This window comes from Leucopleurus acutus, assembly GCF_964270905.1.
Source record: "Leucopleurus acutus genome assembly, chromosome: 18".
In the NCBI taxonomy this organism is placed as follows: Eukaryota; Metazoa; Chordata; class Mammalia; order Artiodactyla; family Delphinidae; genus Leucopleurus; species Leucopleurus acutus.
Window position 1 is genome coordinate 49004929 of NC_139160.1, and position 16891 is coordinate 49021819.

General features: G+C 35.7%; 1 protein-coding gene across 1 annotated transcript in view; it reads left to right on the top strand.

The window, feature by feature from the left end:
• UCHL3 (ubiquitin C-terminal hydrolase L3) overlaps positions 1–15837 on the top strand; it is a 33196-nt gene extending 17359 nt beyond the window's left edge. Inside the window, exons 5-7 of the mRNA XM_082859715.1 lie at positions 10164–10239; positions 14838–14896; positions 15637–15837. Coding sequence (XP_082715841.1) covers positions 10164–10239; positions 14838–14896; positions 15637–15720 — 219 coding nt within the window. The 3' untranslated portion in view covers positions 15721–15837. The remainder of the gene's footprint in view (positions 1–10163; positions 10240–14837; positions 14897–15636) is intronic.
• Positions 15838–16891: the final 1054 nt, after the last annotated feature.

The window sequence follows — 16891 nt, forward strand, 5'->3', positions numbered from 1 at the left end:
ACAAACCAAACAGCACAACTTCTAACTAGATTGACTCAACTCCACACACTAAAGCCCTAGCAGAAGAGGAGGCATGCCCATTCCCAGACATAAATACATTTGTCTCAGTCTCTCTGCTCCTACACAGGATGTGTGCCTTTTAAACAAAAATTATAAGATGAAGAAAACAAGAAAAATAACACACTGTCACAAGACAAAGGAATCAACAGAATCAAACTCAGATATGATCCAGGTGTTGGAACTGTCAGATGCAACTTAAAATAACTGTGATTAATATGTTAAAGCCTCAAGTAGAAAAGGTAGACAACAGATACCAACAGATGGGGAATATCAACAGAGAGTTGGAAGCTCTAAGAAAGAATCGAATGGAAATCTAGTAATTAAAAACACAGTACCAGAGGTGAAGAATGCCTTTAATGGGTTTGCCAGTAGACTTGCAAATGTTGAGGAAAGAATCAGGAAATGTGAAGATAAATTGCTAGAAATTTACCCAAACTGAATCACAAAAATAAAAAATCATGGGAAGAAACCCCACAAAACCCCCCAGGTCACCCAAAAGCTGTGGATCAATTTCAGATGATCTAATATGTGCAGGTAGAATCAGAAGGAAAAGAGAGGGACTTCCTTCGTGGTCCAGTGGTTAAGACTCCGCGCTCCCAGTGCAGGGGGCTCGGGTTCGATCCTTGGTCAGGGAACCAGATCCCACATGCTGCAACTAAAGATCCTGCATGCTGTAACTAAAGGATCCCGTGTGCCACAACTAAAGATCCCACATGCCTCAACGAAGATCCCACACGCAGGATCCCTTCGTTGCTACGAAGATACCATGTGCTGCAACTAAGACCTGGCGCAGCCAAATAAATAAATATTTTTTTAAAAAAAAGAAGAAAAAGATTTTTAAAATGAATTCGATGGAACAAAAATATTTTTCAAAAATAAAGGAGAAATAAAGTCTTTTAGACAAACAAAAACTGAGAGAATTCATTACAAGCTTACCTGCACTACAACTTGAATCTACACAAAGAATTGGTGAGCACTGGAAATGGAACAAGTGAAGGTAAATATAAAATAAATTTAGTTTTTTAAATTGTTCTAAAGAATGATTAAGTGCTCAAGGATAGACCATATTATGGATCAGAAAATAAATCTTAAAATTTTTTTTAAAAATTTAAATTATACAAAGAATATTTTCTAACCATAATGGAATTAAATTAGGAATTAATAACAGTAAAAAGTATCTGGAAAATCCCCATATATTTAGAAATTAAACAATACACTTCTAAATAGCTTGTTGGATCAAAGAGGAAGTCTCAGAGAACATGAGAAAACATTAAAAAAAATTTTTTTTAATTGAAGTATAGTTGATTTACAATGCTGTGTTAGTTTCTGGTGTACAGCAAAGTGATTCAGTTATACATATATATGTATATTCTTTTTCATATTCTTTTCCATTATGGTTTATTACAGGATATTGAATATAGTTCTCTGTGCTATACAGTAGGACATTGTGTTTTATCTATTTTTTATATAGTAGTTTGTATCTGCCAATTCTAAACTCCTAATTTATCCCTCCCCTAACCCCCTTTCCCCTTTGGTAACCATAAATTTGTTTTCTGGAAAACATTTTGAATTGAATGAAAAATTATTAAATATATCCAAATTTACAAGTTGCAGCTAAATCAGGGATTAGAGAAAAATCTGTAACATTAAATGCTTATAGTAGAAAAGAAAAGGCAGGGGTTAGAGAAAAATCTATAGCACTAAATGCTTATAGTAGAAAAGAAAAAAGGCTTCAAGTTAGTGATCTAAGTTTTTACCTAAAGGTAGCAAAAAAAAAAAAAAAAAAAAGCAAATTATCCCTAAAGCACGCACAAGGAAGAAATAATTAAAAGTGAAAATCAGCGAAATTTGTTATTGTTCTAGAGGTCCTATAGCCAATGCAGTAAGGTGAGAAAAAGAAACAAATGGCATATGGATTGGAAAGGAAGAAATACAGATGTCTGTATTCACAGAGAGCATGATTTTTTTAATGTAAAAAACCTGTATATTAAAAAATGGGGGAAGGGGACTGTGTGTTAATGTCATAAAAGACAAAGGCTGTTGGAAATGCTCCAGGTTAAAGGATACTGAAGAGACATGACAAAAAAATTCAATACCTGCTCCCAGATTAGATCCTGAGGGGAAATGCTACAAAGGACATGAATGGATCAACTGACAAAATTAAAATATGGATGGAAGGTTAGACAGAAGTCTAACGTGACATCCAACCTACACACATCCTAACACAGCCCATATCTATATGAAATTATGAAGGTGATAACTGCTGTTATAAAAGAGAATTTTCTTTTTTAATTAATTAATTATTTTTGGCTGCATCGGGTCTTCATTTCTGTGCATGGGCTTTCTCTAGTTGCAGTCAGCAGGGGCAACTCTTCTTTGCAGTGCACGGGCTTCTCATTGCAGTGGCTTCTCTTGTTGCAAAGCACGGGTTCTAGATGCGCGGGTTTCAGTAGTTGTGGCATGCGCGCTCAGTAGTTGTGGCTCGCACGCTTAGTTGCTCCGCGGCATGTGAGATCTTCCTGGACCAGGGCTTGAACCTGTGTCCCCTGCATTGGCAGGCGGATTCTTAACCACTGCGCCACCAGGGAGGCCCAGCCCCTGGTTCACGGATTCTTAACCACTGTGCCACCAGGGAAGTCCAAGAGAATTTTCTTAGTCTTAAGAAATACTGAAGTATTTAGGGGTAAAGGACCATGATATATATAACTTATCCTCAAATGGTTCAGGAAGAAAAAAAAAACAACTATGTAGAGAGACAGGAAGAGAGCAAGAGAGTGTAAGTACAGATGATAAAGCAAATCAGAATAAAATGTCATAGGTAAATCTAGGTGTTTCCTGTACTCTTTTTATTTTTGTAACTCTTTGTAATTTGAAATTTTTTTTAAGTTTTAAAAAACATTCTTCAAAAATGGCAAAAGAAGAGAGCCATCATATTTGAAGTTAGAAATCACTTTTCTCCCAGTAAGCACTGTGAGGGATGAGGTAATGTCTGCCTCCAGAACAAAGACAAGTTTGCTTACTGCTTATTATAATACATCAGTTTCCCCAAGCCCAGTGTTCCTCTCCTATAATGCAGCCCATTGTGTGTGCAGCCGTCCATCTGGGCCCTCTGTGTTGCCCTCATGTGAACTGACACTAACATAGTGATGATCGTGCTCCTTGCTGGGCTATGAGTAAAGTCCTTTGTCTCTGACACAGCGTCTCATGTCTTCTGCCAGCACCTATGAACAAGTAACAGGATAACTTTTTAGATGGGAGGGGTAAAGTCAGATCCCAGACCTGATAGTCCTAGTCCTAGTCCTCTGAACATGTCATCCTCATTCCTATTTTTGTCTTTTTTCTCACACTGAATTCTTTGCTAGGAATACCTTTCCCATTTTGCCTGCCCAAACGTTATATGTTCTTTCAATGTATGCCTTTAGTTCTACTTCTGGTTTAGTACTCTCTCCTTCCCTAGATTCTTAGAAAATTTTTGTTTTCTCCACTACTCATTAGTCATCTCTTCCTCTCTTCCTTTACTCCATTTTCTTTCTCCATCCATTTTCGTTTTCCTCTTCCCCACTCTTCTGTCTTTCTCTTATTTAAATGTAATCAGATTGAATATGACAAACATGTTAGACTATGTGAGAGCAGACACTTTATTATATACATGTTTGTTCCCATATAGAGCAAAGTATAGGATTCATTTATGTATTTCTAATTGATTGATTCTTACTATGAGCAGCTAAACTGTTCACAAACATGTTTTTAAAACGCTTTATTTTAGGTTATTGTATTATTTTACATAGATCAGAAGTACTAAGTAGGATCATAGGGTTTTCAGGGTTGAAAGTCTTAGAAATCATTCAAGGAAAACCCCTTTATTTTCCTAAAGAAAATAGGTCATGGTTAGTGAAATCCATTATCACTAAGCAAGGACTTATATCACTTTTTTTTTTTTTTTTTACTTCTTCTCACTATGGTTGTTAGTGATTATAATTTTATCATACTGCTTTAAACTCAGTTTCATGTGCTGGTGTTATTTATTGGAGGCGACAATTGTAAAATTATCATTTGGATTACCATTAATAAGTTAGTGTTTATTAGCATGTGCATTTTGTGGAAAACTCTTAGGTCAGATTCACCTTTTGTGGTACAATAGTGTTCGAAAATGTGACTCCCAAAAATCTAATTTTAAGAGGATTACTCCTCTGCTCGTTGGAATCTGGTCTAATAAATTAGTATTAAAAACTTTTTCTTGGCCACTTAGGCTGTACACCACAGTTATTAAGATCATTGGATTCTAGAACTAGATTTCCTGTATTTGAATCCCAGCCCTGCCGCTTCCTGGCAGTGTGACCTGGGTTATGTTACTTAACCTCTCTGTGCTCTGATTCCTTATTTGTAAAATGGAGATAATTACAGTAACTATCTCACGGGTTACTGGGAGATTAAATGAATTAATATGTGTAAAGTGCTTAAAAGAGTGCCTGGCACAAAATAAGTGATACATATTTTAACTTTTTTTCTTTTACTAGAAGATGGCTAATAATCCACGATAGTTTCCATTTAACTTTTCAGCCTAAGTAAGAGGATAGTTTATGCATGGCATCAGCTTCTGAGGGATTTGTTTCACTCCTCTATATTTTGAAGTTGGTTTTTTCCTTAGTGTTTATTACTGCTAAGGAATTCTTTTTACTAGTGCCTGTTACCATACAGTTTTCTTTTACATATAATTCTTTGTATGTTTTGTATGTGTTACGTGTTTTTTTTGTGTGTGTGTTCTTTTTTTTTTTAAAACAGTTTGATGTAATAATTCCACTTTAGTGACTTAAATAATTCCGTGAGTCTGCGCTATACAAATGAGGGTAGTTTAGATGTGCACTTAACAGAAGCTATGGAATATAACCTGATACTTTGGTTATGTATTTCCACTTCACGTACCTTTAACTAATATTCATTTACGATTCTTTTCTAAATTATGATTGATTAAAAATACTAGACCATATAAATCCAAGTATGACCATACGGTGCTTTTAAGAATAACTGATCTCCCAGTAACGTGGTCTCAGTAAAATGTTCTCTTTTTTAATTATGTAGTCCTCTTCGCCATCCTCATCACAGCCTCATTCTAGCCACTGCAGAGCGAAGGCCTCATCATGGTGTCACCATGCATCCCTGCCCTGGGCCAAACGTAACCATGTAGGCCCTGCAAAGGCTACCAGTCCATCTCTCCGTCTTCGTCGCTGGCGACCCTTCTTACGCCTACCATCTTTGGGTCTCCATTCTGTTGTAAGTGTAGTCAATCTTCCATCTCTTCTTCCAGTGACAGGGGCAGTCCATTTTTTCCCTTAAACTTCTTCAGTCTTCAAAGCGCTTTTCTCTTGGTTCATCAACCATTAGCTTTTTCTCCCCCAGTAAGACTGCAAGCATACCTCTATGTTTTGCAGACCAGCTTGACTCTCACCAGTGCCTTGGTGAACATCCATCTTTCCACTCCATATAACACCAACAGGTGCCTGCCTTTTGATGAGTGCTGATCGACATTCATGATAATGTTTAAGTTCCTGTCAGTTGTTAAAGTGAATATGTATTCTCTTACCCTTCATCTTTCCAATTTCATTTAGTTGACTCAGGTCAACAAATGCTGTGTATTGTCTGAGTTCTTTGCCATCTCTTACTTTATTTTTTTTTCATGTTTCTGAACATGACTTTAGTCTCTTGTCATGCTTTGGGGTTATTTTACTTACTCTATCCTTAATCTAAGCCTCCATGGTGTAGGGTGTTTCATCTAAGCTATTTTATTCCCTGAGGTGGCTCAGGTACTTGGTTTAATCTTGATCCAATCTTCCCTGCCTATTCAGTTTCTAAAGATCTTTTCTCAAGTAGGAGGTGACGATTTTTCTCCTTGTGAATTGATATAGACTTCCCACAAATTTTATAATTTCTCCTTTTTAAGTTGATAATATTAGCAAACTGTTAAAAAGTACATTTGTTCTTGTAATTGTGCTAATTACCTAATTACCTTAAATGTTGAGGTTGATGATGGAATTCTAATAATTCTCATAATTGAAATAAGATGCAGGATGGCAACTATAGTTCTTGTCTTTCTGATGTTTTCGAAAATTAATGGTAATGACTATAGCTTGACAGAGCCTACCTAGAAATGCTACATCCGAAAGATTTGGTGTATGCCACACATATATAAGAAACTTGACACTTCAGTAAATCATCATGACTTTTGAAGCCAGAGGAAGTCTGATTACACATACTTTCATGCTTAAAAAAATTAAAAGTTGGTGTCAGACATTCTTTCCTTCCCCTTATTTACTCTTCTAGAGCTATTCTCAAACTATGAGGTGGAGTCTTGGCACTTTTCCTTAAACATCTGCTTCCACCAAATATCAGTATAGTCATCAAAATACCTTTCGTCCACAAACTGGTATCAACAGACTGGTGTCTCTCTACTTCATTATCCTCATTGGGTCACAACATGCGTTTGTCATATTTATCCATCTGATATTTATTGCTTCCCTACTGTGCCATACGCTGGCACAGTAGGAGACACAAGTGAATTAGATGATCAGAGTAAAACCGTAATTTTCTAAATTCTGACTTGGGCACGGTTGATTCCAAATAGGAATAAATTCCTTTGTACTTAAAAAATATTCTAAATATAAATGAACATGTCATAAAAATTGGCATTCTCAGTTTTATGTTTTTATGTAATATTGATCTTTTCCCCATGTTAATTCCGTTGCTTTATAGCTTCATAAGTGTTTTCATAGCCTAGTGGTTAAGAAGATGGATTCTAGAATGACATTGCCTGGATTTGAAACCAGATTCTATCACTTACTAGCTTTGTGACCCAGAGCATGTTACTTAACACTTCTGTGCCTCAGTTTTCTTGAGAGTACAATGGGTATAACTATATTACCTACCTCATATGGTTTATATAACAATTAATTGGTCAATTCTTATAAAGCACTTAGAACAGTGCCTGGTACATATTTAGCGCCACAATTATAAATTAAATTTAAACTGTTTTTTATAATTTGAAATTTTTATTTAGCATTTAGTTAATTTCTATCTAATTGATTTGTCACATCATTTTTTTAATCCTTCAAGGTAATAAGTATGTTCTAAATTAAGAAACTTTGTAAAAAATAAGATATAAAAATGTAGGTAAAAATTATCTAATCTGTAGCTTCTGGTTTTTGCCTTTTGTTAGTTATTGGTCACTTTTTGAAACAGAAGACATACTAGAATTTGCTTTTTTTTTTTTTTTTTTTTTTTTTTTTGGGCGGTACGCGGGCCTCTCACTGTTGTGGCCTCTCCTGTTGCGGAGCACAGGCTCCCAACGCGCAGGCCCTGCGGCCATGGCTCACGAGCCCAGCCACTCCGCAGCATGTGGTATCTTCCTGGACTGGGGCACGAACCCGTGTCCCCTGCACCGGCAGGCGGACTCTAAACCACTGCACCACCAGGGAAGCCCTGGAATTTGCTTTTTATGTATTGTTCTTGTTTTCAGTGGAATAATGTTTAAGCAATTGCATAATTATAGATTTCAGACTCTGACTAATTGAAGTTGACCAAAGGAAAAGGCTTGTAATAGGTGCTGAGGTCTTGTGGAAAGTTTAGAAATTTTGAGCATTTATCTTTTATAATAGTTTGAAGGATTTTCATGCCCTCTTTGGCGTTTTGTATTTTTAGTATGCACTTTTGGTTAAAAGGTACAATGACTCACAATTTTAAGTCACTAGATTTAGTGACTTCTTACATTTGTAATAATGTAGTCTTAGTATTGTAATAACACATAATGTTTATATGACACTTAACAGTTTACAAAGTAGTTTCATGCATTTCGTTTAAACCTCAAAACAGATAAGAAACCCAGTGCTCACAGGGGTTGGGTACATATTCAGGTCTCTGGTTCTGGTTGTATTACTTTTATCTCTAGCACAGTTGTATTTACTGACAAAATGTAAAAACAAGATTAGAGGTATTATTCTTAAGAAGAGATGGTGTTAAAATAAGTAATAATTTTAAAGACATAGGAGCTCAAAAGATTTTAAATATACTTTATATCCTATTGGAGAATTATCTTAAAATAAGTAAATCAAGCCCCTTTCCTAGTTGGATAAGGAATTTTTTGTAGTGTTCTTGTTATAGAATTGAATTTATAGTTTGTTGAATTGCCTAGATTTAACCTTGAAAAATTGGGTTCTCTCTGGTCATTGGTGAAATGGGGGTATTGGATTGAGTGATCACTAAAATCTTTGATTCTCTGACCAGTAAAATAAGGGAACTCATTATCACTGTCTTTAAGTGTTTGAAGAAATATCATGTTCAAGAGGGATTAGACTTTTTTAAGATGATGGAAAATATTGGGAAACATTTTTTGCCTCAGTATGAGGGATAATTCTAACAAAACTGTCAAAATGGAATGGACTGCCTGAAAACCTAGTGGCAGTTCCCTGTTGTTTGCGGGGATACCACAAGATGGGGCTACAATAGAGAGCAGTCTAGCATTGGAGACAACAGTAAAACTACGTAACTGTGATTCCTACCCACTGTGAAATTCTTTAGTTCTAAGTTGAATTTAGGAAGAGCTAGTTTGCCACAGCAATTTATGTTGCGTTGTTGCCATTCGTAATTCGAGGGCAATAATCCCTGAAGAATAAGATGAGGTTAGATGAGTCACTATCTGTAAATGCTTTAGAGGCATCCAGTAAATCCAAGATAGTAATGTTTGTTCTGTTCCTTTCAATTTCTGCATCTGAAAACTTCGTATTACTTAAAACTTAAAATCATATAATTACTTGAGGGTGAAAAAATAGAAATTTTAGAGTTGATACTGTTGTGTTACTTACTGGATATTAAATAATATGAGATATAACTTGATTATGCCTCTTTAAAACTTTTGCCTCTAAAATCTGTACTTACATTTAACAGTGATTATATTTCATTTCAAACCATTTAGATTTGGTATATAGCTAACACATATTAGTGTTATCTGTGTAGTTACTATATATTGTAAACAGTGCCAGTTTATCATGTATTGACTTGCATAAGTTATTTGAATGTCTAAGAAATGTAGCACAAGTTGCTCATGTAAATTGAATTTGGCAAGCTAAAAAAACCTAGGTATAGTTTTAATATCAAATAGTTCACTGAGAAAACAAGAGAAAAATTGTAGGCTAAAAAAAAAGATCACACACACACACAAAAAAATTGTAGGCTAAGTTAAATTTTACTTTAACTTGTTCAAGTTACTTTAACTTGTTCCCTTTTTCTCCTTTAATCTTTTGGGCTATTTTCCTGCTTCTCTTCGTTTTTTTTTTTTTTGTTTTTTTTTTTTTTTTTGCGGTACGCGGGCTTCTCACTGCTGTGGCCTCTCCCGCTGCGGAGCACAGGCTCCGGACACGCAGGCTCAGCGGCCATGGCTCATGGGCCTAGCATGTGAGATCTTCCCGGACCAGGGCACGAACCCGCGTCCCCTGCATCGGCAGGCGGACTCTCAACCACTGCGCCACCAGGGAAGCCCCTCTCTTCGTTTTTAAACCTTTTGAATCTAGGATGAATAAAAGTACTTATTTTATTCTAAGTCTATATTGCATTTTTCAAAAAAATGAGATTAAGTTTACATCATTAAGGGAAGAACTCACTTTCTTGATGTCCTAAAATTTAACTTGCAAAGAGTTTTTTTAAACTCTGTTTATGCTATTATTAAACTTCTAAAAACTTTATTATTTCAAATTTCAGAAATTAGACAAATTAGTTCATGCATTCATTTCATTCAGCAAGTATACACTGTATACCTACTATGTATCAGGTGTTGTGCTAGGTGCTGGGCTTCCAGAGTGAACAAAACTTTAGGTTAAAATCAATTGAGATTAAGAAAGGTGTGCCTTGAGTCAGTGTTTTCCTTGTTGATGGGCAAGCACATTTGTTATAAATGTAGGCATGTTCACTCTGTCCACTATATCAAAGATTAAGCCTTGAATTATATTGGATAAATATTTTTTCATGTCATTTAATATTATTTGTATGTGTTTACATTTAGTTGATTGATTTGTTTGACTACTAATATATATAATATGTATTTTCCCCTCCTATTCCAGGCTCCAAATATAGATGAAAAAGTAGATCTTCATTTTATTGCATTAGTTCATGTAGATGGGCATCTCTATGAATTAGGTAAGAACTATTTTAATTTATCCTGGGGAAAGAAATAGTAAATGGGGAAATCTGTATTTCTGATAAACATGACTGTTGATATTTATTGTGTTTACCTAAATTAATTGATTACCATATAACATTGAGTTGGCATAATGGAAGTTTTCCATTTAAAAATTTTTACTACAAAAAATAAATATGTTTTTGATGTTCAGGTAACTTATAATTCAAGAATTCCTGCATACCACCTTTGCATTTTAGCAAAGCAGGAAAATGCTTTGCTAAATCATTTAGGAGACTCCTGTAAATCACTTCAGCAGTCTTTACTAAATTTTTGAGTTGGTTATCATCAACATCTTGGATGAACGATCTTGATCCTGAAACTAGTTTTAAAACATAGCGTATTATTCATAATGACTAGTTTTTGTATTCAATAATGAGTATTACTAGTTTTCAGGCTTTTGTACTATACCTTTTTATCACATCTGATTTTTAAAAAGACTTTACAGGAGTCTATGTTTTCTGGCAACAGTTCCCTAAGGCATGTGTCAAAGTAGCCATGATTAATTACTTGGTATTTTGGCCTATTCCTGCACTTACCTTTTAAAAGTTTAACTATAGGTGGACTACTTTAGTTTGTATTTGGAGGAGAGGATATTTTCATTGATAATTAAAGGATAATTAGAGGATAATTTTAGAGGATAATAACTCAAGGATAGTTTACATTGATTCATTCAGGCAGAAGAAACTTTTATGATTCTTTCAAAATTGGTAGATAGTACTTATGAGTCCTTTTTGTCTTTCTCTCTGAGACCTTCTTTGATTAAAAAAGGCCGAATAAAGAAACAAAAAAGTGAAATCCTTTTCAATTTCTAGATACCGTGATTTTTAGTTCTCTTTCTTCTCATTTGCTGTAAATAGTAACTTTTCACTTTCATTTTCCTTAACTTAAAGACTGAAGAGTTCCAGAAGGACTCTGATTGTGACTGTAAATGTGGTCCATAAAATTTAGATGGATTTTGTATTTGGAATATGGCAACAGAATCATACACTTCATTAAAAAGAAGTGGCTCTATTAAAGGGGACAAGAAAAGGAATGTACATCCCTGTGGGTCATCTGCAATAGTAGAGTGATTTGAGTAGGAATCAGATAGTTGTCATCGGAGTATGTAACAGACTGCAGAGCGATTTGGAGCATATGCTTTGCTAATTCAGTCTCTAGAATCTACATAAAGATAAAATGTAATAGAGATTGGGGATTTCAAATGTCCGATTGCTGGAAGCTAGTTTCTGCTCTGAATTCTGAATAATAAAGAGTAACTAGTAGAAGTGGAAGTAAAGAGTGTGCTGAGACTTACAGACACATTCTGTTGACTTCAAGAAAGTAGATTTAGGAGAGGCCAGAGGAGTGATAAATATCCATAATATCCATAATATCCATAACCAGTGACTTTCAGAATGGGCGACTTCATGATAGAGCAAACAATAACATCTAAAAGATATTCAGAAGAAGAGCATCTCTGATCATCTCATGGGAAGGAATGAGTTGTCTAAAAACCTCAGTTTGACTGATTAGCTAGCTTTCTGAGCTCAGAGACTAAAAGGGCAGTAGAAGGAAAGATGTGTATCCGGGATAGGCTACATATGCAGAATGGTTCTTTTTTGTAGCATGTCAAGATCAGCACCAAAGTATTTTAAAATTGGTTTGAACTAAGAACATCAGAAAAGAAAGGCAGAACTACTGAGGTCTTGTTTGGTTCAAGTATTCTTTAGCAGGAAGAATGATCGATGTTGCTGATAGAGAATCAGAGCCCTTTGAGGATTACATTCTCTAAATGAGTTTAAAGAATTTCAGAGTTCTACAGAATAGCTGGAATCTTTGAGATGTTAGAGAGGACAGGGACGAATGCAAGACAAATGAAGATGGGCAGCTGCTGACTCATTGCAAGGGGAATTGGTGGTAGCCCTGACGCAAATTCCTAATAAAGTTAAAAGGAATGTTGAGCAAGAGGAGTATTGAGTTAGTGCATAGAAAACAGTGGGTAAGAGAGCAGCATATGGTTTTTAAGAAAAAAGTCATTTCTGGGCTTCCCTGGTGGCGCAGTGGTTGAGAGTCCGCCTGCCAATGCAGGGGACACGGGTTCGTGCCCCGGTCCGGGAAGATCCCACATGCCGCGGAGCGGCTGGACCCGTGAGCCATGGCTGCTGAGCCTGCGCGTCCGGAGCCCGTGCTCCGCAACGGGAGAGGCCACAACAGTGAGAGGCCCGCGTACCGCAAAAAAAAAAAAAAAAGTCATTTCTACATATCCTTATTTTAAAAAAACAGGCTATATAATTATAGACGTGGTGCAAGGTAATTTCTACAGGACAATTGTATAACAAAGGGTAGTGGTAGTCTTCAATGTATTCATTCTATACCTAATTGTAAGGTTAGCTGATGAAAGGGACTGAGTTATTCATCTTTCTATTATCACCTCTTGTCCTTAGGGCTTCATGTAGTTCTTGGCATATGTCCTTCTTATGTGTCCCTGTCATTCTTTTGAGCACTTTCTAACTTTCTAGTAGAAAAACATTTCCTGGTTCATCCTTTGTTTTCCATGCCCCAGCCCTGTGTTCAGCCACTTCTCCAAGGAGCCCTGGTTCCTTTTATTGGAAAATGATGATTAGAACCAAGACCTGGGTGCTAAGTGTGTTAATTGCTATTAAGATATCATTACTTCTAGGCTTTCTCAGAGGACAGAGCTAGGAAATATTTGTCTGTATTATATACATAGACACATGTATGTGAATATGGATATACATACACACACAATTATATATTAAAAAGCATTTATTTACATCCACATTTATAATTCTAACCTAATAATATACAGTTTATTCTAGTGTTATCCATATTTGTGACTTCCTTTTCTGAACATGGGAAATCTAGCTCTCATTATCCTTCATTTCTTTTCTGATTTACGCATTCCCCTGGTATATAAACAAGCTCTTGACCACCCCAGCCCAAAGCTCTGTTCCAGACACACTGCTTCCCGCCCCCAGCTGGCCCACGGATCCTGGCCTGGTCCCAGACAAAGAGCAACAGCTCGCCAAAGTGTGTAGCTACCTTCTTCCTGGCATTGTGCAAACTCCACCTGCCTCAGCCTCCTTGAACTCTGCTCTTTCCCCTCAGTCTCCTAAGTGAGGCTGCTGTAGGCTGCTTGGGTTTTCCTTTCCGGCACTGGCAGATAAGTGGACATTACTGTTAGGCTTGCTAACAGTTCTGGGCTACCTGTTTCCCAATCTATAAAACAATGGTTTCAGATATCTTGTCCAGGTCTTTAGTTGTTTCCAGTGGAAGGCCTAGTCCAGTACATTATTTCATTCTGGCTAGAGGTGGAAGTTACCTAATGTTATTCCTTGGCTTCCCACAATGAAGATAATCTAGCTTTCCTTTGTCACCCTCTTTACCTACCTCTCCTTCCCAATCACAAAATACATGGTTTACTTTTTCCTGTTCTTCCAGTGTTGTTATAGTTGTTTATATTCTTATGACTACAGAAATACTATTCTCAGACGAGCCATAGTCAATGTACTTTTCTTTTTAACTTTTTATTTCTTCAGATGTCATAATTGTCCTGTTTTGCTTTTTGGTTTGGTTAATTTTCACTCATATTTTCTTTAAAAGTAGTATCTGTTAGTCCAGGTCTATCACTATGTGAACATATTGATTCAAAACTTTTTATTATGTTTAGAAGCCATGAAATTACAGAGGGAGTTGTGTTTTATGGCTTGAACTTGATGTGCCACTTATAAAACATCTGAAATTATGGGCTTGTATAGAGAGTATCAGTTAACTTTGGGTTAGCGGGAGTTTATATAATTCTGGACTTTCTCGTTTTTCATAGTATTGAAAAAGTACTAGTTTATTCAAGGTGATACTGATTACTTTTGGTGGTCAGTAAAATAATCCTAGGTGATTTAGATTGTTGCTCTGTACTCCTACCTTGGTACACAATTAGTAGTAGTAATATATAAACCTTGTAGTGGCTTCCTTTCATTGGTATAAACATGTCAGTCTTACTTAGGAGCCTTCATTAGAAGGCTTTACAGTGAAGAAAGAAATTTTTTATATTTCTGATGGTCATAACTTTTGAAAAGCTGACATTAATTTTGCATATTCTTTTTAGGAAATTAAAGCCAATAGTATATATTTCTAATAATGTCTGTTTCTGAAGATAATATAGGCTTTCAAACATGGAAACAAGGTTCTAAATAACTATTGGTGTTAAAAATATTTGTAGGTAGCGTACTTAAAGTGTTTGTTTTAGGATATATTATTTTATCTTTTAACTTTTGCCTCACTGTGGGAAGAGGAAAATGGATGTTGAAAGTACATTATCCTGTCATTCTTAATTAAGGAGGACTAAAGAGATAGGATAACTAAATAGAATATGTGATTCTTGATTAGATCCCACATAAAACAAAACAACATGGATAAAGGATATTTCTGGGTGAATTGGAAAAATTTGTACGTGAAATACATGTTGTTAATTGTTTATAGTATTAAAAAGAAAGAAAGAAAGTACATTATCCTATACAAACAACTAACCATTCACCTGTTCATGTATTTTCCACAGATGGACGGAAACCATTTCCAATTAACCATGGGGAAACTAGTGATGAAACTTTATTAGAGGTAACAATAAAACCTGTTGGCCCACCTTCAGTGTCATTAATGTTCTTGTTATCTTTAAAACATCTCTAAAGATAACTGGTATAGGACTTCCCTGGCAGTCCAGTGGTTAAGATTCCACACTTACACTGCAGGGGGCACAGGTTTGATCCCTGGTCAGGGAATTAAGATCCCGCATGCCACGTGGCATGGCAGAAATAAATAAAAGATAACTGGTATAACATTTTTCTGTATTTCTCCTTATCCTGGCTCTCTTGAGAAAATCCAAAAAGAAAAATTTGAACTAGCGTTAAAAATCTACAGCAAATAAAGAAGTTTGCAGAGCTCTTTGTGTGAACAAGTATCAAATTTGAAAAAGACAAGAATAGTATTGAAAGAGATGCACATCATATCCCATATTTCATTAAATCCAAGATACCATCATTTATATCTTGATCTTAGAGATTTTTAAATTTACAAACAAATTTTATGGCTTAGAATCAATAAAATATGTAATTTTCATGTTAAAAGTTTCTTAAAAGCATTTTAAGAAAGAACACTTAGCAGATCTTATACTTTCGTACTAATCAAATTAAACCACCAGCCATTCACTCTTCTAGTGTCCTTTAAGTTATTTTTTATTTGAGAAAAGAAGTCTGCAGTACAAAATTAGTATGGATTAGGAAAACGTGAAACATTTATTTATCAGTTTTAAGTAAAACACGTTTTTAAATTGAAAGATTATGTATCTTTTTTCCCTATAGGATGCCATAGAAGTTTGCAAGAAGTTTATGGAACGTGACCCTGATGAACTGAGATTCAATGCCATTGCTCTTTCTGCAGCTTAGCTTGTCCAGAATGGAAACACCAAATACTGTATTATTTGCAACAAAATTAAATTTCTTCTGCCACACACTAACTCAAAAATTTTGATATTTTCATTAACTTGACTGATTAAACTTTATGTGAACTAAGCTTTGGCTTAATCTGTGTTTTATATTATTTTTGCCTCAGATTAAAGCTGCAGTTCTTCCGTTTCTTTCTTATGAAGGATTTACCTTATTGGATGACTAGCTGTATCTTTCTTACTCTCTTTGAATTTCATGGGAGATTCTGTATTGGGACACAGGCACAATTTCCATCTGCATAGTATGAACATATATCATATATTTATTTAGCAAACATTTGGTTAGCATCTACTTTTAATGAGCTGAACACTGTTCTAGGCGCTGGAGTTACAGCAGTGAACACTGTGGGCAAGTTTCTTAGTCACGGAGCTTATGTTCTTGTGAGAATAGACAGATGATAAGCACATTAATAAGATACATACCAATAATGACTGCTATGCAGAAATTAAAGTCGGATTTGTGTTAGAGAGTGACTGAGTGGATACTTTAGATTTTTGTGGTTAGGGAAGGCTTCTGTGAGAGGTAACTTTGAAGTTGAGATCTGAATAGCGAAAAGTAGCCAGTCATAGAAATGGGAGAAGAGGGGAGAGTGGTGGGGAGAATAGAGGGAATAATTAATGCAGAGTCCCTAAAGTAGGCAAGTCTCACTGTGTTGTAGGACCAGAAAAAAAGGTTCATATGACCAGAGCGTTGAAAATAATGGGAAGATAACAAGAGATGAGGGCAGAGTAGGAGGGCTTAGTGATACAGGAATATGGGAAAAGGAATTTGGATTTATTGCAGGTGTGATGGTAAGCCATTGGAGTGTTTTAAGCAGGAGAGTGACCTGATTTGGTTTATAATTTTATATCACTGATTACTCTGTGGATAATATATTGGGGAGGGGGATAAGAATAGGGGTAGAGAGATGTGAGGAACCCACTGCTTTAGTTAAGAGACAGTGATGGCTAGGGTCTTAAAATTAGTAGTAATTTAGATTGAGGTATGTGAGTGAATTTGGGGTGTGTTTTGAAAAAGAAGGGGCTTCAGTTAAGTCTTAAAGGCTAAGGTGGAAGGCAGTGGAAAGGTGGAAGAGTATTTGAAGAGTTAACGTCAAAACACGGTTGGTGTG